Here is a 21068-nt window from a genome sequence, read left to right as displayed (position 1 = left end):
CCATGGTAGAGGGCTCTCCCGATGAAGGTCAGGAAAATCACATGTACTTAGACGGTGAAGTAGAGGGATGTTGCTGCCTGTCTCCTCCCTCCCTTCCCTGGAGGCTGCATGCCATTCTGCTCTCTGTGTCCTGCCGCCCCTCACCCGCTGCTCCCTGTGTGATGATGGGGATGTTTAACTTTCACAGATAAAGAAACCAAGGCACCAAGATCAAGTAGCCATGAGACAGTCCCTGCTCTTACAAAGCTAACAGCTTAGGCAAGCCATTCTCGGAACCGAGAAACGCTATGAGAGCTTGAAGGTTCGGCAGGACGGTAGCAGAAACAGTTGCTATAGGAGAGGGAGGTCGAGAGTAAATGGAGCTTGGGTGTCGTGCAGGGCAAGGTGGAAGGTAGAAGGACTGTGAAAAGACTCCATGCAGTCCTCCCTGCCAGGGCAGTATTGCTTGGTGTTACAGCATACTCATTTGGGAAGGTTTAAAAAAAAACAAACTAGCTCCCAGCTTTATGCTGCTCCTGAGTCAGATGGTCTGACACAGGGTCTCAGAATCTGTGGTGTAGGTCACAGGTCCTCCTGATGTGCAGCCAGCCAAGGGAAACATTGTCTGGAGAAGGAGAAGAAGGAATGAAGTATCTAGAAAAGACAATATTGGAGAAAGTGAAGATTAGACAAGCGTTGTCCAAGTCACCCTGCAGAGTTCAGGCTGGCGTCCCCAGAGCCCGGTCCACAGCCTTAGTCACTGGGTGGGTCAGCAGATGTTTTCGTTTCTGGTGTATTGGTATATGACGACATATACTTGTTTGGGACTTAGGAGAAGGAAAATCAGGAATTTGAGGTCAGCTTAGGCTACCCTGGAGACTTGAGGATAATGGATAGACCCTGTGTCAGAGGAACGGGGTCTAACGAAGTTCAAGTCAGATGGCTCAGCTGATAAAGGCACTTACTCACCCAGGCTCATGAGTTCAATCCCTGGAACTCACACAGTGAAAAGAGAGAACCAGACCCTGAAAGTTATTCTATAACCTTCATATGTGTTACTCCAGAGTAAATGTAATAAAAATGTTAAAGCCCCACAACAGAGTAATGAAGGGAACAAGAGACATGTGCTATGGGGTTTGGGTGTGGCACCGTGATAAACCGATTGTCTAGAAAGGCAAGGTCCTGGGTGCAACACCCAGCATCTAACACAGTGCCAATAAAGCATACGGTTTGGTGACCCCTGCTCCACTGACTTGGCTGTCGCTCGGAAAGTGACTGACGTCAGAACTGAAACTGCATCCCGTCTGAGTCCTGGGCCTGTGGGTCTCCTTACAGTGTGTCAGCTCAGTGTCGGTGTCCTATCCTGTAGTTTTTCTTTCCCTGATGCAGAAAAGCTAAAACTAGCCTCGTATTGATAGGCCATTTTTGCAATCTGCTGGGTTTTCTTTAAATCTTGTCTATAATTTTAGTTTCTGAAAATTGAGTATTTGGGGTTTTTTTTTTTTTAGTAGATTTTTTGTTTGTTTTGGTTTTTATTATTTGGACATAGACTTACTATCCAGCCTTCACTGACCTGGAACTTTCTATGTACCTGAGGCTGCCCTAAGACTTAGAAATCCACCTGCCTCTGTGTCCCGAGTCCTAGGATTAAAGCCATTACTGCTATTCCTACTACTGGGTATTCTTTAAAATTCTAGATTTACTTATTTATGCTTTGCCTACATGTGTGTCTATTGGTGCCTGTTGAGGTCAGAGGAGAGTGTCGGACTCTGGAAATAGACTTTACAGTTATAGTTGTAAGCCACAGTGTGGGTGTTGAACTGGACTGGAATCCTCTCTCTGCAAGAACAAGTGTGCTTAATCTTGAATCATGTCTCCAGCCCTCCATTAGCTATTTGTTTTTTGCTTTAGAGATTTATTTATTTATTTTATATGAGCACACTGTAGCCGTCTTCAGACACGCCAGAAGGGGACATCAGATCCCATTACAGATGGTTGTGAGCCACCATGTGGTTGTGGGATTTGAACTCAGGACCTCTGGAAGAACAGTCAGTGCTCTTAACAACTGAGCCACCTCTCCAGCCCTTACTGTGATCTTTAAAGCTAACTAGTTGGGATTGGTTTTTAGGTGTATCTTGCAGTATTTCAGTCAGGACGCAGTTTTACTACAGATGCTCTTTCTGCTTGTCCTTAGTGCCAGGACCCTCCAATGACAGTGGCATCAGCATCACGGTGATCCTGATGGCGTGGATGGTGATCGCCGTGCTCCTCTTCCTGCTGAGGCCTCCTAACCTGAGAGGCTCCAGCCTTCCTGGAAAACCCTCCAGTCCGCACAGTGTAAGAATTACCGCTGATCGTTACGGGTGGTGTGGGGTGTTTGCTTTGACTGAAATACTGAAGTTATCAAGAGGAAGACTTAATTCTTGGACTGAGTCCTTTCAGTATATTCATGATAAAGTTTTTCAGTCCCAAGTTGTCTTCTGTGGAGATGAACATAAAAAATAACAAAAACCAGAGCTAGATGTGGCCCATATCTGTGGCTCACATCCATGCGAGGCTCACACCTGAGATCCCTGCACTGGTAGGCACGCCAGGATTGCCACAGTTCTAGCGACCTTGAACTACAAAGTGAGATCTTACCTCGGGGAGGAATGGGTATCTGTAAAATTACACAGACTCTAGAAAAAAAAAGCTGGGCTGGAGAGACAATTCAGTGGTTAAGAGCACTGACTGTTCTTCTAGAGGCCCTGGGTTCAGTGCCCAGTACCCACATGGCAGCTCACAACCGTCTGCAGCTCCACTTCCTGGGAACCCAACACCCTCCCACAGTCACAACATGCACATAAAATAAAAATAAAAAGAATTAAGAAAAGAAGTTTCAGATTAGAAACGTGTAGCGATACGTGTAGTAAAGCCTTATGTCTGGCTTTAGATGACATATTGCTGCACCTGTGGCTAGCATCCGTCAATAGGGTTGTGGCTTAGTTTGTAAACTGATTACCTAGCATGTATGAAACCCTGCCTTGGCTCCCCAACACCTCATAAACTGGGTATGGTGGCACACACCTGTAATGCCAGCCCTGGGGAGGTTGAGGTAGGACATCAAAAATTCAAAATCATCCTTTGCTACCTAGAAAGTTAGAGCCTAGCTTGCTTTCCTATAGGAAACCCTGTCCCCAAAAAACCTTTTTCTACATGTTGAAACCACATGTTGAAACACCAAGTTACTCCATCAGTTCTGGTACTCAGCCTTCACAGCCTTACGTTGTTAATGTTAGCATTTATAAGTAATTCTTTAAGAGGAAAGCAGGCATACAGTGAGAATTGGCCTGCACCATGGAGCTTCTAGGAGGAGAGTGGATGGATAGACATGCCCTGTGCTGACCTAGCCAAGCATGGCTTTGTGGCACAGGAGGCTTTTCATTTGCAGCAAGGCTGGCCTGACACAGTGAGACTCCGTCTGTCTTAGGAGAAAAGGAGAGAAACTTAGTGCACTTTAGGCTTCTCTTGGAAGGGGATGTGCATTAAAAAGCTGCAGATGTAAAGTGTCCTTTCTTAGTCCTTCCCTGTGCTCTACATTCCGTGTATTCTGCGCACACCTTTATCTGTCTTGTTTCAGGGGCAGTCTCCCAAATGTTCAGAGAAAGAAACCCAGCGCCACTGACTGAGAAACCTTTACAAGTCACAGACCATATTGGTCCTAGGAACAATAGTCTCTGTGTCCTAAGCAAGGAGCAGAAAAATCACACCACAATAGAAAGGCTGCTCACCTTACAGAGCACACACCAGCTAACGTCTACACAGCCTTCCTGGCAATCTCACTCCTTTCCACCCCACCCCCTTGAGATAAACTCTCCCTCTGTGGCTCAGCCAGCCTCAAACTCTGGCTCCCCCTCTCTCAGCCTGGATAGTTTGTCATAGCTTTCACCTCTTCTTTTGGCTTAGATGCTTGCTGTTGTAAGTTGTTAAAAAAAACAGTGTAAAGATGATTAAGTAAGTGGATTTAGTCAGGTTCAGTGCTGCGAAAGTTCAGCGTCATGAAGCAGACTGTGCTTGTACACAGCTGTAACCCCTGCACACAGGCCTAGCAAATCCCCAATCTCAAAAAAGAAAAAAATTAGCAGTGCTGTTGTGAACCTAGTTTCTGGGCTGAGGATATAGCTCAGTTGGTAGAGTACTTGACCGGTGTGCACTATGCCAGCCTCTGAGATACGTGAGACCCAGTCTAAATACATACACATATTCAAACATATATACCCATCCTAAGAACATATATACATACATGCTTGCATAGCCAGTGTCTTTGCCTGCAGTAGGCTTCACTGTAGGGTGGGCAGAGGGCGGTTACCACAGGCACAGGAGTCTCATTCTAGTGGACATTCACAGTGAGAAGCAGAAGTCTCCACTTGTGAGTCTAATGCACTCAGCCAATCACATTCTCAAAAAGCTTGACGCTGCCTCACGGTGGCCGGGATTACCCCGTTACTGTGTAGCTTCCCTTCCATACCACAGGCCAGAATGGAGCAGGACTGCCCAGCCACAGTAGTTATCTGTGTTCCCCAAGTAAAAACACCAAGATGGCAGGTACAGATTCAGTGCGGCGTGGGTGGGGACAGGTGCAATGCCCCTCCGTTACCCACGGGATGTGTTAAAGTCACCTAACCCACTCTTTTCTAATGCCAGGGACAGGACCCACCAGCCCCTCCCGTGGACTAGCGTCCTGGTGTGGGAAGCCGTGATCGCGGAGCGCCCTGCACAACGAGCGACTGAGGATGACCAGGCACTAACTGTCTCTCCTTTCCATCTGCAGTTCGGATGGTATTGTTTCCATGAGCTTCTAGAAATTTCACTTGCCAACTGCCTTTTGCTTCCTTTTACCACAGTCCTTATTTACAGTTTACCCGAGTAAATGATTCTATTGAAAAGTTGAGGGCTTTGTTGGTTGGCCTAAGCTTAAACATTCCACTCGTTCTCCCTGGAACCCTGACCGTAACGTCTGAGGTGGTTTCTGGCCCAACTAAAGGAAAATTGGGACTTCTGCGTTCAAGTATATTAAGTGGTTTTGGTAGATTTTAATTCTTTTCTTAAGGTATTTATTTGGGGTTGTCTGGTATGAGTGGCAGAGCCACGCTGTAGTTACTTTCCCGTGGCAGTTTCTCCGTGGGTGGCAGTCTTCTGTAGTCCTTGACAGAGACGAGCCCTTACGACCTCCAGCAGGCTGACGTGGTTAGAATAGGAAAAGCGAATTGGTTGTTTACTGGTCTTTTTTAAGTCCCCATTAAAAATTTCTGATGTTAAGAGTACTTTAAATAAACATGATTGATTAATATAGTGGTTGGTTTAGAATCCGTTGCGTGTCATTGGAAGCCACGCGGCTCATGGTCTTTGTTTTCAAGTGTGTGCCTCTTCAGCAAGCTTCTCTTCCACTCCATCACTTCCTGTCAAAATGAATCATCTACGTCTGTGTGGGGCTGACATTTTAACACCATGACTTAATTTCATTCCCTTTTTTTAAATTAAAAAAATAAGTCTTTTGTTGCCCCTCTGACTTACAAGGAAAGCCTTTAATCTGAGGTCTTGGTAGATTCCAAAGAAAAAGAGGAAGATGACAAAGGAGAATATTTTTGTCACCTCTCAGCTCAATTCTGTTTAGTAGTGAGACGCAGATGCCGTTGGAGCATTGGCAGCTGAATTTTAAAATGTGCTTAACCAGTAAGAGGGTCAAAAGCAGTGACTACAGCCTGCGTTCAGATGGCCTGCACTCTTTCATCCTAGGAGTCACTGCAGGCCATCGGTGGGGGCCAGAGCATATTTTGTTATCAAGGTAAGGCTGACCCCTCCTCCATCAGTCTAGGCTGTCACTGTATAGAGCTCAGAAATTATTTGTGTGACCTAAATAAACTTCTACAACATCGCACCGCTGACAGGCCTGTGACCCAAGCAATTTTCCCCAAGTAATGGTTATCAAGAACTGTAGCATTGTTAAGGGCATCTCTTTGTCCTGTCTGGTAATCCTGGCTACGTGCACTCTTCCTAGCTCACTTGGCTTTGTACTCCACACTTAAAAAATAATATAACCACCTCTTAGCTCCTTGAGTCTGTAAGGAGTGATCTAACCAGGTAAGTTAATCCTGAACAAATGAACAACACAGCACTGTGGCCACCGGAAGTCTTACTGCTTCGTAGCCTGTGGTCAGTTTAATGCAAAAGCCAGATATGGTCACAGTCTTGAGACCAAACTAGGCTTCATAGTGAATTTCCGGTCAGGTTGGGCTGCATGGAAGGACCTTGGATTATGAAGGGAAGAACTGGGGTGAGGGACCTAACCTGAGCAAAACTGGGATGGGCTCAGGTGGAGCTGAAGTGATGTAGGGTTTCTTCTCCTGCCCTCAGCCTCTGAAGGCTGCTCGTGTCCCAACAGTGCTTTCTAACCCGCTGATGGCTTCACACTGTCTGCCTAATAGTTGAGACTTCACCTTGGATCAAAATAAAAATGTCGAAGGGTGGAGAGATGGCTCATCAGTTAAGAGCACTAGCTGCTCTTCCAGAGGTCCAGAGTTAATTCCCAGCAACCACATGGCAGCTCACAACTGTCTGTAACTCCAGTTTCAGTGGTTCTGACACCCTCAAATAAGCATACAAGCAGGCAAAAGACCAATGAGCATAAAATAAGAATAAATAAATTATTTTTTAGTGGAAAAAGCGTGGGTACAGAACATCGAGTCTTAGAGACCTGGAAAAGTAGATTCTTACTGTAGGCGCCCTTCCTACCACATACACTGTGTCTAATAACGTAGCTTTTCCCTGTGTAAACCCTCTATTAAGTTAGTAACACAGCCTCATTTTTTTTTAACCCAGTGAAGATTTTATTTTCTGACATAGATATGGCATATGGACCAGAAGTGCATATGATCACAGTTGTAGGAAAATCTGATGCAGACTTTTTTGTTGTTGTCTTGAGACACGGTTTCTCTGTGTAGCTCTGGCCTCAGACTCAGAGATCCACCTGCTTGTGCCTCTCTGGCTGGGGTTAAAGGCATGTGCCGCCACTGCCTGGCCCAGTCCAGGAGTCTCAATGCCTGTTAACAGTTGAATTTCTTTGAGAAGTAGTTGGCCTTGGGTTTTTACCTTTAGTCTTTGCTATTTTTGTTTTCTTTGGTAATTTTTTCTATATTCCTAAAGTGATGATGCCTTGCATAGAATATGATTATTAACCCAACCAACAATGTGTTGCTCTCTTCTTTAAGTTCCTACACGTGGCCCTTTAGTCTAGCATATTTCTACACCATTATTTGGCCTGCAAACATTCACCTGAGCTGTAGCTACAACTCTCTGAGAGAGAAACTTAGTTTCGACTCTGGGCTATCCATGCCCCCTAGAGAGTTCATGAGAGTCCCCCACACTGTTTCATAGGAAATCTAGTGGTTTTGTTTCTCTGTTTTCCATAGGGGACACCTTAACATTAGGCTGTTTATAGCAAGAAGTTTATCATGTATCTACACACCATCCCATGCCTAGGACTCACAAGTCACAGTATGCAGAGGTTCTCCGAGTAGCCATTGGGTGTCACTGTCCCGTGGTTCCGTTTAGTGTCTGTGACAGTGTTTACGGAGTTACTAATATCTTAGACTTTTAAAGGAACTGTGGAAGTCTGTCATTCTAAAGGAAAGTTCTCTCTCTCTCTCTCTCTCTCTCTCTCTCTCTCTCTCTCTCTCTCTCTCTCTCTCTCTCTCTCTCTCTCTCTCGGTGATTCTGTACTTAAATTTGACCAGCTCACTTTAAAACACAAAACAGCAACTTGAAGAAGAGGAATGACAAATGGTTTAAGTGTTGTCGTTGCAATGGAAAATGGGGACAGTCTTCTATTTCTATATACATGTGTACGGTTACATGTCCAGTGATTATTTTGTTAAAGGCAAAGGGGTCATACGATGTACTAAATGTAATTTGCTATTTTTCAATGTTTAAATCATGCCAAACAAATCAGCCTGTACCATCTTGCCTTTGGTATTAATCTTTTACTGAGTAATTGGATTCGGAGTTAAGGGCTTGTACTATGCACTTTTTATTAATGAATAAATAGAAAATGTTAGTAACACTTTGTTTTCTGTTTGGCTTTTATGGGAAAAGATACCCTCTATTTGATAAATATTCAAGATGTTCCCAAGAAATAGGGAAAATATTTAGATGAGAGCTCAGGACGCAGCCCAGCTGTTAGTGTCTTCATGCACAAAGCTCCGGGTCCTGTCACCACAACCATAAGCCAGGCATGGTGGGACATGTCTGTAATCCCAGCACTTGGGAGGTAGAGGCAGGAGAATTGGAAGTCCAAGGTCACCCCGTGCCATACCAGGTTTGAAGCTAAACTGGGATGCAGGAGACTTTTTCAAAAATTCAAACCAAAGCAAAAAAGCATAGGGGTCAGTATTCAGAAGAACGAGTTCTAAGAACCTCTAGAAAGTTGTATTACATTTCCTTAGTTATCCTTTCCTTCCTAGAAAAATGTCAAATTGAGGGAGTAGCATGCAGTAGTATTTATTATGAGCAGACATTTGTACCCAGAGCTGTACAGCACTCCGTCCCCCACACCACACAGAGGTAAGCTTCGCTTTTGCTCCAACCTGGAATGTGTCCAGACACTAAAGATCACAGTAGCATACAGCCTTTTGTTTCCAGGGTCACTGGTACTGTTTAATCTGGACAGAGGCAGCTGAACTGGCTAGTTGAACAATTGAGGATCTTGGTATTGGGCCAGTCCTGGGGTTGATTTTATTTTATTTTTTCTGACAGAGAGTGAGGCACCAACATTTTGCTGGGTATCTGTAAGTCTAACTCTGTCTCCTCCTCAGAGAAAGTGACGGCAGCTTTCAGTTCACACTTAAGGAAAAGCGTTTTACAAGGACCTACATGTATGTAGCATGGAGAATGATGCCGGTGCTAGTGTCTGTGCTGATATGTTTTTGAGACAGTCTTAGTATGGAGCCTAGCCTCTCTGGTGCTAGGGCTGCAGATAAATGCCAAGCTTAGCTAAATATCTTAAGTGGTACTAAAAGACCCCGCTACTGGGAATACCGAGGCAGGAGGATTGCTTCGACAAAAACCCCTTCTTAAAAAAAAAACAGGATACCAAGCAAATGTAGTTTGGTACTTATAGGTAATGCATTTTATATTGTAAAATTGCTGTTGGGAGAGTGAGGAAGACAAATATTGTCCTTCACCAGTGACTCCCATTAATGGTATAGCTGGAGTCTATCCCATTAAAACATACACAGGCCAGGAAGCTGAAAACACTGTCACTTGGTCATGTTTGTGCCTCAGGCCTCAGCAGGTTGGGGCAGAAATACCACCTTTAAGGTTAGTTTGGGCCACAAGACTCTATATCTCTAAGAAAATTAAAATCTATTTTAGCAATTAATAATAAGGATGATACGTCGCAGAGAAGCTTTAAAATGTTAGTAGCGCGAATATTTATTCTTCACATAACTGAACTTCCTGGTCATTAAGAAAAGTGATCTGTTTGAAGCCCTGATAAATTCAATTCCCAGCAACGCATACACACAATTATTTCTAGTTTCAAGGTACACACAGTACCAAAGCTAACAAAGAGCATGAGATCATTTCAAGAACCAGTAATCACGTCAAGAATTCTCTAAGCGGATAAGTGAGCTGAGGCCTGAACAATGCCACCGTCTGGGAAAGATGGTAGCAAAGAGCCTGAAACTGAAATAGAATTGCTCCCAGGGGATCAGAATAAAATCAAAGGATTGGGCCAAAGGAGCTCAAATAGTCTGTCTTACAGGGTCTCACAAGGCAAAGGCAGACTTTGGAGTCACTGAGCATAAAGAAAGTGATTAGCAGTGGAGATGAAAGGCTGTTTTTCTGGTGCCGTGTGAGTCAGGACAAGAAGCACAGGCAGGCTAGGGGACGGGGGCTCCCTAGCAGAGCATGTGTGAAGCTCGGCCTTTACTCTTCTCCAGCTCCATTACACCCCAAAAGAAGGAAAGGCCGGAAGAGAAGGGACAGGCTAACAGGAGTGAACCGGCTGTCCAACCATGGCAGTTAGGACGGAAGGTGTTAGCGGTGGGATTGGCAGATAGGTCCCTGCTGGCCGGGCGATGGATGAAGAGCAAGGTAGAAAATGAGAATAGCATTTCATCTTGGAGCCTGAGCGATTGAATGGTGCATGATAGAAACACTTTGGCCTCAATACTGTGGGTTGGGAGTGTGCCCTGGGCCCGCGGAACCTGTTACAGTGTATCAGCTTAGTTTCAGCATCCTGTTTGGGTAGTTTTATTTATTTTTTCCCTGAAGCAGAAAAGCAAAAAATAGCTGTCATATTGACAGGCCATTTTTGAAATCTGCTGGATTTTCTTTAAATCTGATCTCTAATTTTAGTTCCTGAAAATTGAGGGTAATTTTTTTTTGTTTTTATTTTTATTTAAATCTGATCTTATATAAGTTTTGTTTCTGAAAATTAAGGGAGTTTTTTGTTTTAAGATTTGTGTGTGTGTGCATGCACGAGCTCTATTTGCATGGCAGATCTTGCCCAAACAACAACTGGAAATCAAATGTTTTGGGTCCCTGGAGGGAGCTGTGATGGAAGCTAGTGTAATTCTTACAGTACCACAGGAGCCCCTGGTTATGGCTCAGATCCAGTGCAGACGTATATGTATATGGAATATACGTATGAAGTGTATGGTATACCATAGCCACTGGAAGCAGCAAGAGCTGGAAAGCCAGCGCAGCTGCATGACACACTCCAGTAACACCACCCGACTGCTACAGTCGCTGTCCTTCTGTCTTTAACGTTTCGGTTTTGTCTCTGCATGTTGCATTTCTTGGGGAGTTTCTGCATTATTCATTTTATATATTTTCCTGAGAAACATTACGTCAGAGTGCTTTTAGGAAAATCCTAAAATCAACTTTATCTGGCCACTGTTTGGAAGTCTTCCTTATGCCCTGCACAAGGTTATGAAGTACAGATAAGCACGTAGCTAGATGAGGCTATTACTCCAGGAATCGAGATCTCTGAAAGTGCAGTTCAAAGATAGGGATCATACAGGGACACTCCGGAGGAACAGAAATAAGACAAACTGACTGAAACAAACCTAGACGTTTTCTACTTTATACGCTAGACGGTAAAGCAGTAGTATAAGAAGTTAGGTATTATTTGCTATTCATAAAAATGGCAGGATCAGATGTTTTCTGTTTGGAGTGCTTCAGGGGAGACATTCTTGTTTAAATTGTGGTTATTGAGCTAATGATGGGAATAAAATCTGTTCTGTTTTATTGTCTAATTGTAACTGAACATGTAACCCTAGACATTTTAGGAAAAAAACAAAACCAATCTGTACCACTTGGATAATCATCAGTCTATCTTTGTTCAGTGAAACGTGCATATATAGAAACACTTCTGCTAGTCAGTCAGAGCTCAGACAGTCCCCTGACCGTGGTGCCTCAAGTACTCCCCCCCCTCGAGATTCCTGATCCACTCTTCAGACCAGCCTGTCAGCAACAACCCAACACCCTCCTCCCCTGAAGGTCTCCCAAGGGAGCATGGGTCAGAACGTTGCAGACTACATGAGTTACTGATGGAGAAAGAGGAAGATGGTATTAGAAACCATTCAGTACATAAAGGGCAGTGTAACTCCAGACATGAAGGAGAAGTCTAAGCTCATGTACTACCCAAGAGAATCCAACTGTCCCCAAATGTCCCTTGACTGGAAGACACAGGAGATTACTCAAAAGAATGTGAGCTGTCTCAGAACTCAGGAATGACTTTGGAACAGGCTTCAGAGAGCTAAAGCATTTTTCCCCATAAAGACCGTAAACATATTGACCAAGCAGGGAGAAAAGGGTTGTTTAAGACAGCAAAATGGCTCAGTGGATAAAGGCACTTAGCACCAATCCTGATGACTTAAGTTGCATTCCTGGGACCCACACTGTGGGAGGAAAGAACCAACTCCATAAACACCCGTGCTCAGGGTTTTGCGTCATTTTTCTTTGGGGGTATGGCCACTGGTAGGTTGCCCGTGCCTCAGTTTCCTCCCTGCCCCTTACATGTGTGCGTGCAGGCAGCACTACTTACACTGAGTGAGTTATTTTTAAAAAGCTTTCAGGTTCTGGTTCCAAGATCACAACAGAAAGACAAGGTTTGCCCCAGTCTCCTGCAGCTGATTCATAGCAGGACCTGCACCCGGTCCATGGCCAAGGACAAGGTCATTAAGTTCATCATTGGAAACAGTGAAGGCCAGTGCCATCAGGGACGTGTGTGGTAGATGCTATGTGCTTCCCAAGTTCTGTGGGAAGCCGTGGAACGACAGAAGCTGTGCCTTCTTATGGAGGGCAGGACGGATCACCCCCACCGCAGTTTAGATGGGCAGGTACTGCCTCACAACCACCATCAAAGCCTTTGTCAAGAGCCAGCTTCTTCTTTTTTTTTTTTTTTTTTTACTTTAACTCCATTTATTTTATGCTGAATTTATTCCCATGCCATAAGCTTTTGCTTCTTCAGTTTCTTCTGGGATATCTTTTCCTTCTGTGCAACCTCCTCTTCTGGCTTTGGAACGATCTGCTCCTTCTCAGTGAGGATCATCTCAATGTGGCAGGGGAGCTCATGTATGGGTTAATCCGGCATGAGCTCTGTAGGTTTGCCGGCGCATCTTAGGTGCCTTGTTCACCTGGATGTGTTCAATGACTAGAGAATCTACATCTAAACCCTTAAGTTCAGCATTACAATCTGCATTCTTAAGCATGTGCAGCAAAAACTCAGCACTCTTTTTTGGCCACCGTCCCTGTGTCCAGCCCCACTGTTTGGCCTGGGCGCACCTACCAGTGCCATCATTGTAATGCTGGAATGGCACACATTGCTTCTTTAAAGTGACATCCTTCAGATACTTGGTGGCTTTATGGATATGCATACCCTTGATTGCCTGGGCAGTTTCCCGGGTGTTCTTAAAATGAACATGAAGGTTTGAACCTCTGGATTTGCATGATTTTGTGGGGTTTTCTGGGTCAAGGGAGTAGGGAACCATCTTTACAGGTCACCTCTGGCCGCTTACAGGAAGAGCAAGAGCCAGCTTCTAAGGGCAGAAGAGAAGCCATGTTTGGGTTATGGGGGAATGTATGTCATACTTTAAAAAGAAGACATGAAGTTAGAAGGGGAACTTTCTTGGGGTATCTGGGGGACTTGGGATGAGATGGTAGATATGCTCAAAACACATTGTATACAAGTGTGAAATTCTCAGTAAGTAAAATATCATGCACTCCTCTGACACATAGGCAGAACACCCATACACATAAGACAACACCTGCAAGCCTAGCAATTAGGAGACAGGCGCAGATGGATCTCTGAATCTGAGACCAGCCTGAACCTGTGTAGCAAGTTCTAGGCCAGGCATAGATACACAAGTGAGACCATTTCAAAGGAACTAAGTGCATTTATTTAATTTATGTATATGTATGCCTCATATGTATGTATGCAGAGAGTTTTATATGCACAAAATGTGTGCAGACAACTGCCTTGGCCAGAGGGCATTGGATCCCCTAGAACTGTAGTTAATAAACTGTTATGAACTCCCTTATGCTAGGAACCATACCGGGGTCCTCTGCATGAGCAGCAATTGCTGATCATCTCCAACCTTGTACGCACATTTTCTATTCACATCTCCTTAGAGCTTCAGATCACATCTGTACATATAAACTTTGAGAAGTGTGTCACTTAAATAATAGGATGGCTGGGCTGGAGAGGTGACTCAGTGGTTAAGAGGGACCCAGAGGTCCCGAGTTCAAATCTTAGTATCCACATGGTGGCTTACAGCCATCTGTAGTGGATCTGGTTCCCTCTTCTGGTGTGTCTGAAGACAATGTACTTTACATAAAGAAAAAGAAAGAAGGAAGGAAGGAAAGAAAATAAGAAGAAGGAAGGAAGGAAGAAAAAAAGAATGGCTTCCAAGGTCCATCCAGAAGTCACTGCCACCAATCCAGTGATACTTTCAGTGATTATAGGATGTTCAAGTGGCAGTCTATAGTAGGGAGTTTGTTAGAGACAAGTGGAGCTAATTTCCATCACAGAGAGATGCTTTAAGAACCACAGGCTGTGGGTGGTGTTTCTTCTGAACTGAGTAAAAATCACTTATAGAAGGGTGGACAGGAAGGAAGTCCCTAGACTCCGGCTGGGAAAACAGTCTGAAGGGCTGAGCTCTGACAGGAAAGGAACAGAAGTAGGGCAGAGGAAGCAAGTGGAAGCAAGGCTGGTGCACGATCTCATAACCCCAGGAGGACCCAAGCCTCCAAGAAGCAGGTCAACCACGTCAGATTGTGCAGAGGCAAAGAACTGCACCCTGAGCCAATGACAGGGCTCGGTGACTAGTCACTCTGCTCCCAGGCCCCCGACCCTGGTCTCATCCTTGGGACTCAACACGGTGAAAGAAAAGAACCAACTCCCTCAAGTTCTCTGACCTCTACATGTGCACGGTGGCACATCCAACCCCATGCACACGTAAATCAATTAAAAAAATTTCAGTTGGACATTTTGGGTAAACAGATGTATTGATGTACTAAATAAGAATGTCATAGAAAGGAGAGAGCATGAACAACCTTTTGGCGTTTTATCATGAGCCAGGGTAGAGGATTCAGAAAGTCACTTTATTGGGATATTCCTGGACTTGAACTCACTGTGGAGCCAAGGACTTTGAACTTCTGATCCTTAGGGCTCCGCCCCTCCAGTGTGTTCCACCATGCCTTATTTGGTCTCAGCTCTCCCTGAACACCGGCTTCCTACCCTCCACCCACTCCGATGACCTTGCTGTGCAAACTTGCCTATTAGAGACGATCAGGATTGATCCTGTTTGTCACTATCCAGTTTGTCATTCTGCCTGATTTCTACGAGGTCTTGTTTATCTCCTAAAGGGACTCATTCTCAAGCTCTTCTGTCCCAACCTAAACTCAAGGACAACCATCAGCAAGAGGCACACATGCCCAACTTTTCCTCTGAGTACTCTGTTCACTGAGACCTGAAACCTCTCAACGTTTGGTTTCAACCCTAGGACAAGTAGACCAAGCTTCCAGGTTCTCCCAGCACCCCTGAGTCCCTACCTGGAGGGCCCTTCCCCCAGGGGCTTGAACTGGCTTATTTCACCAGAAGAGAAATAACTTTTCACCTAAGGGCAGAGCTCTCCATTGTTGAAAATGGAGCCTCTCTTCTTCCCATCTCTACCCAAAGGTTATAAAGGGGAAGTGAGTGTGGTCCCCATGTCTTATTTTTACTGCTATACAATTCTGTCTCTCCCTAAAACTCCCAACTCAATGGACATCATGACCAGCATCTGCAATCCCACCACTTGGAACAGAGAGGCAGGAGGACCAGGAGTTGAAGACCATTCTCTCAGGAAAACTGAGGTTGGGCTGGAGAGACAGCTCAGCAGTTAAGAGCACTGCCTGCTCTTCCAGAGGACAGGGTTCAATCCCCAGCAACCACATGGCACGTTCTGACACCTTCACACAGGCATATATATAGGCAAAACACCAATAAACACAAAATAAAAATAAGGTCTATTAAAAAAGAAGCTCCTAGATGAATATAAGATGATGAAGATTAAAAAAAAAAAAAAAAGGTTAGCCTAGCCTACATAACACCCTGTGTTCCTTTTTAAAAGAAATCAAGATCACTAATTTAGGCAGCATTGTCTGCTTGGCATTTATAACTTCTTGAATGTGATCTGTATTTCCCTCTTCTCTCACATTCTCCTTTGTTGATAGGGTTGGTACTGATGGGACACAAGGGCTTTATGATGCTAAACACATTGGCTATCTTTGAGCTGCACCATCAGCCCCAAAACACCCAGAACTTTTTGCCCTGGATAATGGGTCCCAGGAAGGTTTCCTTTGTTTTAAAGGCTAGCCTTCTGTTTGTAATGGACTAGTCTCAGGCAGATCACACACACATATATAAAGGTGCTTGTAGAACTCAAGAAGCTGGAAATGGATTCTGTAAAACTCCATTGTCCCAAGGAAAACTAACTTTTATTGTCAGAAATAAGTTTCAGGCAGGATGGACAGATGGCTCAATGGGTAAGAACACTTGCTGAGCAAGCATGAGGCCCTGAGTTCAGGTCCCAACACCCATGTAAAAAGCCTGGCTGGCCATGTGCTTTTAAGCCTGGTGCTGTGGAAGCTAGAATTGGAGCCTAGCTTCAGTGTGGAGAGAAATAGAGCAGAACAAAGATGTCTTCTGACATCTTGCACGGGCACACAAACATATCACACTCAGGCACACACACACACACACACACACACACCACACAGAGTTGGGGGGTGGAACAGAATGTCAAATGTCATCCTTTGGCTTCAATAGGGACATGAATGTCCCATACCCACACACCCAAATACAAGTTTCATGCTTGGTGTGGTATGAAGTGGGTGGTAGAGGACATTACCAAGGTCTTTATAAACTTTCACTTTGAGGTGTCTCTAGAGACTGTTACACAATCTCCTGGCTGCCGTCCTAGACAGTTCTACGTAACAGAGCCACTCACTGTCTTCCCTCTGTTTTCTCCAGGAGTTCAGCTTTCTCAGCTCGAGGAGGTGCTCATGAGGTGCTCTGCTAAGTGTTTTCCCTGTATCTAGTCAGGGTATTTTGTAGCTTAGGCTGGCTGTGTAACAGGACTGTTGGGTTTCAGACCTGGAACAAGGCACTGAGGTGAATTTTTAACAGATCAAAGTGCACCTCCAGGTTCTCCTCATTCCTCCATCGTTACCTGTTACAGGGCATGGCTTGCCACTTCCCCCCACCCCTCCCATCCCCCCATCCCTCCAACCCACCCCATCCCATTCCTCTGCCCTAAACTCTCCAGCCTGGGAGATGGGAGGTGAGGGGGATGGGGAGGCAGGACCAGCTGGGCTTCTCCTCCAGAAGCTCTTTCCTATTTAACTCAGACATTCTCTCTCTCTCTCTCTCTCTCTCTCTCTCTCTCTCTCTCTCTCCCCTCCCTCTCCCCCTTCCTCCCCCCCATTCCCTACATGTGCACATGCTCTTCCCCTTCCTTCCTGTCTGCTGTCCCCATGGCAACTCACCTGGTCTCCTTCCTTGGGACCAGTGAACCTGCCCCAGTGTAGCTTCCCAATAAACCTGCCTTTATATACTCTAATCTGACTTTAGTTGGCTCATTTCACCAATGGAAAATAACTTATCATCCATGACCTTTGGCTTCCATATCTTGAGAGCTAGGAGACCTATTACATATCTTTATAAAGACTGCATCTTTATCTTTGCATGGTGACACACACCTTTGACCCCAGCACTCAGGAAGCAGAAGAAGGCAGATTTCTGAGTTTAGGCCATCCTGGTCTACATATGAGTTCCAGGCCAGCCAGGACTACATAGCAAGACCCTGTTTCAGTGCACCCCTCCTCCTAATAAAGTCATTATAATTTTGCATATATTTGTGTGATTATTTGATATTTCCTAAAGAACAAAATTAGTGATATTTATACAGGCAATCAATGTGTTATTCTTTACTTACAGTGAGAATCCCAGTAACAGACAGTTCTGTTAGTTAATCAACACTTAATAGAAAATTCTTGTTGAATGTATAAAAATGTATGTATGTATGTATGCATGTAGTATATATTTTGCCAGACAGTGGTGATACACACCTTTAATCCCAGCACTTGGGAAATAGAGGCAGGCAGATCTCTGAGTTCAAGGCTAGCCTGGTCTACAGAGCAAGTTCCAGAATGGCCAGGGCTACAAAGCGAGCAGCCTGCCTTGGGGAAAAACAAAAACAAAACCAAAAAAAAAAAAAAAAAAAAAAAAAACCACAAACCACAAACAAATCAATCACTTTTGATGTTGTACAAGAAGCACCCGTTGTAAACTGAAATTGCAGAGGGAGATCAACACGGAGCAGAGGAAGGCAATGTGAAGGAGAATTCCCAGATACAATTCCTACGTTTACAGAAGCTGATTGGTGGTCTGGGGAGGTTGGAATGTTGCAGATCAAGATTCTAGTTACAATTTATCTTGGGCTATCTTTAGCCTCCTTGGCCATTTATGTGGTGGACCTAACATCCTATGAGCAACAGCTTGAAAATGTTTGGAATATATTAACGTAGCTGACCACTAGCTTGCACCGCCCCAGAAGCTAGCTCCTGAGGCCTATAGGTGAAATCTATTTTACCTTCAGTCATCTGATGTTTCAGTGTATTTGAAAAGTATCTTCATTTAAAACACAGATCCTCTCTGAAAGAGTAGCAAATGATCTTAATACTGAGTCATCTCTTCAGCATCTCACCAAGACAGGGTCTTACCACATTGCACTGTTTGGCCTAGAAACCACACCGGCCTTGAACTCACAGAGGCCTGCCTGCTTTTGCTTCCAGGGTGCTGAGATTAAAGGCATGCACCACCACGACAGGGCCATTTTACTTCTTTGTGAACCCCTAATGCCTTAAAGGAAGATATTCATAAAAGCAGATGAAAAGGACTTAGATGGAGCTGGATTCTCAGATCTGCCTCCGCAGTCGGGAGGGCTAGCCACACTATCACAGTGAAGGCCCTGGGAATTCTGGATTACATTAGTCAGAGAACAGGTACAAAACCAAATAAGGCATTATGAAAATGTTTTGTCTTCATGGTCTTCTAAAAGGTCCTCAGGGACTGGTAGGATGGCTCAGGTTGTAGGGTATTCACCAGAGAAGGCTGGCCACACTATCCCACTGAAGCATTGAGTCTGTCCCAGGATGAGTGTTAAAGCACAAAACCTATGTTCTGGGTTGATCTGAAGCCAAAGCAAGGTTAGTGCATTTAGGCTTTCCCATAATGATGGACTTTGATGGATTAGGTCATTGTTTTACTTCAGTAAGTGGTGCTATCTATGTGCTGTGTTTTATAGCCTAAATGGTACTTCATCATGGAGTCAGTTGTTCTAAGGTCTGAAGACATATTTATAAGAGTGGGGCCTTGCTACAATGTGTCTCCCTAATCAAGTACTGGCCACTTTTTTTTTTTTTTCAGAGCTGAGGCTCAAACCCAGGGCCTGGCTCTACCACTGAGCTAAATCCCCAATCCCTGGTCACTTGTTTGAGAGTCTCTTAGAAAAGGAGTATTTGTAGAAATGATTTTCTTTAATAAAAAAAAAAGCTTGTTTATAACTTGCCTTTACAAATCAAACTTTCACTTATATTTAACCAAGATAATAAGGTACTTTCAGACCATTTGGAGCTATGGACTCACCCTGCTTACATATGGTTATAAATTAATTGACCTTTAAGAAAAGCAGCAATAAGGGCTAGAGAGATGGCTCAGTGGTTAAGAGCACTAACTGCTCTTCCAGAGGTCCTGTGTTCAATTCCCAGCAACCACATTGTGGCTCACAACCATCTGTAATGGGATCTGATGTCCCCTTCTGGTGTGTCTGAAGACAGCTACAGTGTACTCATATACATTAAGTAAATAAATCTTTCAAAATTAAAGAAAAAAGGAAGAAGGAAAGAAAGAAAGAGAAAGAAAGGAAGGAAGGAAAGAAAGAAAGAAAGAAAAAGAAAGAAAGAAAGAAAGAAAAAGAAAGAAAGAAAGCAGGCTGGGCAAGAAATTGGGGAGCAAGCCAGTAAGCAGCACCCCTCCATGGCCTCTGCATCAGCTCCTGCCCCCTCCAGATTTCCAGTTTGAGTTCCTGCCTTGGCTTCTATCTTGGATATGTTAGCCAAACAAACCCTGTCCACCTCAATTTGCTTTTGCTCATGATGCTTTATCACAGCAATAGAAGAGGTGAAGTGAAGAGCTTCTTTCCTTTGCCATGAGCCCACCATTTTCCTGTCAGTTTTTCTGTCTTCCGTCTCTGGGACAATGTCTGACACAGTACATACTTAAATCCTGCCTGAGTGAATAAACTCCCTTGGCTGTATATACCCCACGTAGTCTGTCACATTTCTTACACTCTTCAGCTAACTACACTTAGCACTGTCCTAATTAGCTTTCTGTTGTTGTGAATAAAAAACATGACCAAAACCAACTTGAGGAGGAAAGCGTTATCTGACTTCCATGTTTCACCACAGTCTATCACTGAGAGAAGCCAAGGCAGGGACAGCAACATTGGCCCTGGGAGAACGCTCGCTGCCTACTGTCTTGCTCCCCTGGCTCACGTTCAGCCACCTGACTTCTTAGGACCACTTTATTAGGCATGACACCTCCCTCAGTGGACTGTGCCATCCCATATCAAATCATTAATCAAGAAAATGCAAATGTGCAGGAGGCAGAGGCAGGTTGATCTCTGGGTGTTCCTGACTGCTGTACATAGTAAATTTCAGGTAAGCCCCAAAGCCCCACAGACTTGCTTCTAGGCCAGTCTGATAGAGCTATTTCCAACTGAGGCTTCCTCTTCACAGATGATGTTAGTATCAACTTGACAAAAAAACTAACAATATGACACCAATTTTCCCAGAGGCTTCCTCTTCACAGATGATGTTATTATCAACTTGACAAAAAAAACTAACAATATGACACCAATTTTCCCAGACTTGCATCATGAGCCGATCAAGAGAGTAAAATATAAATCCCAGCAGCACTTGGGAGGCCAGTCTGGTCTCCAGAGTGTTCCAGGGCAGCCAGAACTACACAGAGAAACCCCGTTTCTGTCTTTCATTTTTAAAGATTTATTTATTAAATATAAGTGCACTGTAGCTGTCTTCAAACACACCAGAAGAGGGCATCACATCCCATTACAGATGGTTGTGAGCCACCATGTGGTTGCTGGGAATTGAACCCAGGACCTCTGGAAGGTCAGTGCTCTTAACTGCTGAGCCACCACTTCAGCCCAATATTAAGTTAATGGTTTTTTTTGTTTGTTTGTTTTGTTTTGTTTTTTGGAATTTTTTTTCTTGGATATTCTCTGTATTTAAAGTTAATGGTTTTGTTTGTTTTAAAGTTGGTCTTTTTGAACATGTGGCTGCTGGGAATCTAACTGAGGTCCTCTGGAAGAGCAGTCAGTGCTCTCTACCAGCGAGCTATCCCCCAGCCCCACTTGTTAATGATCAGTCTTCATTCTTAACTACTGACCTATCTTTCCAGTCCAGCACTTGGCTTTTCACTT

General features: G+C 44.4%; 1 protein-coding gene and 1 pseudogene across 2 annotated transcripts in view; one reads left to right on the top strand and one right to left on the bottom strand.

The window, feature by feature from the left end:
- The window catches only part of SMIM14 (small integral membrane protein 14), a 42165-nt gene extending 36852 nt beyond the window's left edge, over nucleotides 1-5313 (top strand). Inside the window, exons 4-5 of the mRNA XM_080917464.1 lie at nucleotides 2174-2316; nucleotides 4663-5313. Of these exons, the coding sequence (XP_080773590.1) occupies nucleotides 2174-2316; nucleotides 4663-4695 (176 nt within the window). The 3' untranslated portion in view covers nucleotides 4696-5313. The remainder of the gene's footprint in view (nucleotides 1-2173; nucleotides 2317-4662) is intronic.
- Nucleotides 5314-12460: 7147 nt separating this feature from the next.
- Nucleotides 12461-13013, bottom strand: LOC308434092 (large ribosomal subunit protein uL22-like; annotated as a pseudogene). Its single transcript has one exon. The product of its transcript is annotated as a large ribosomal subunit protein uL22-like (transcript).
- Nucleotides 13014-21068: the final 8055 nt, after the last annotated feature.

Source organism: Micromys minutus (assembly GCF_963924665.1).
Source record: "Micromys minutus genome assembly, chromosome: 1".
In the NCBI taxonomy this organism is placed as follows: domain Eukaryota; kingdom Metazoa; phylum Chordata; class Mammalia; order Rodentia; family Muridae; genus Micromys; species Micromys minutus.
This window is presented reverse-complemented; position numbering and strand designations above follow the sequence as displayed.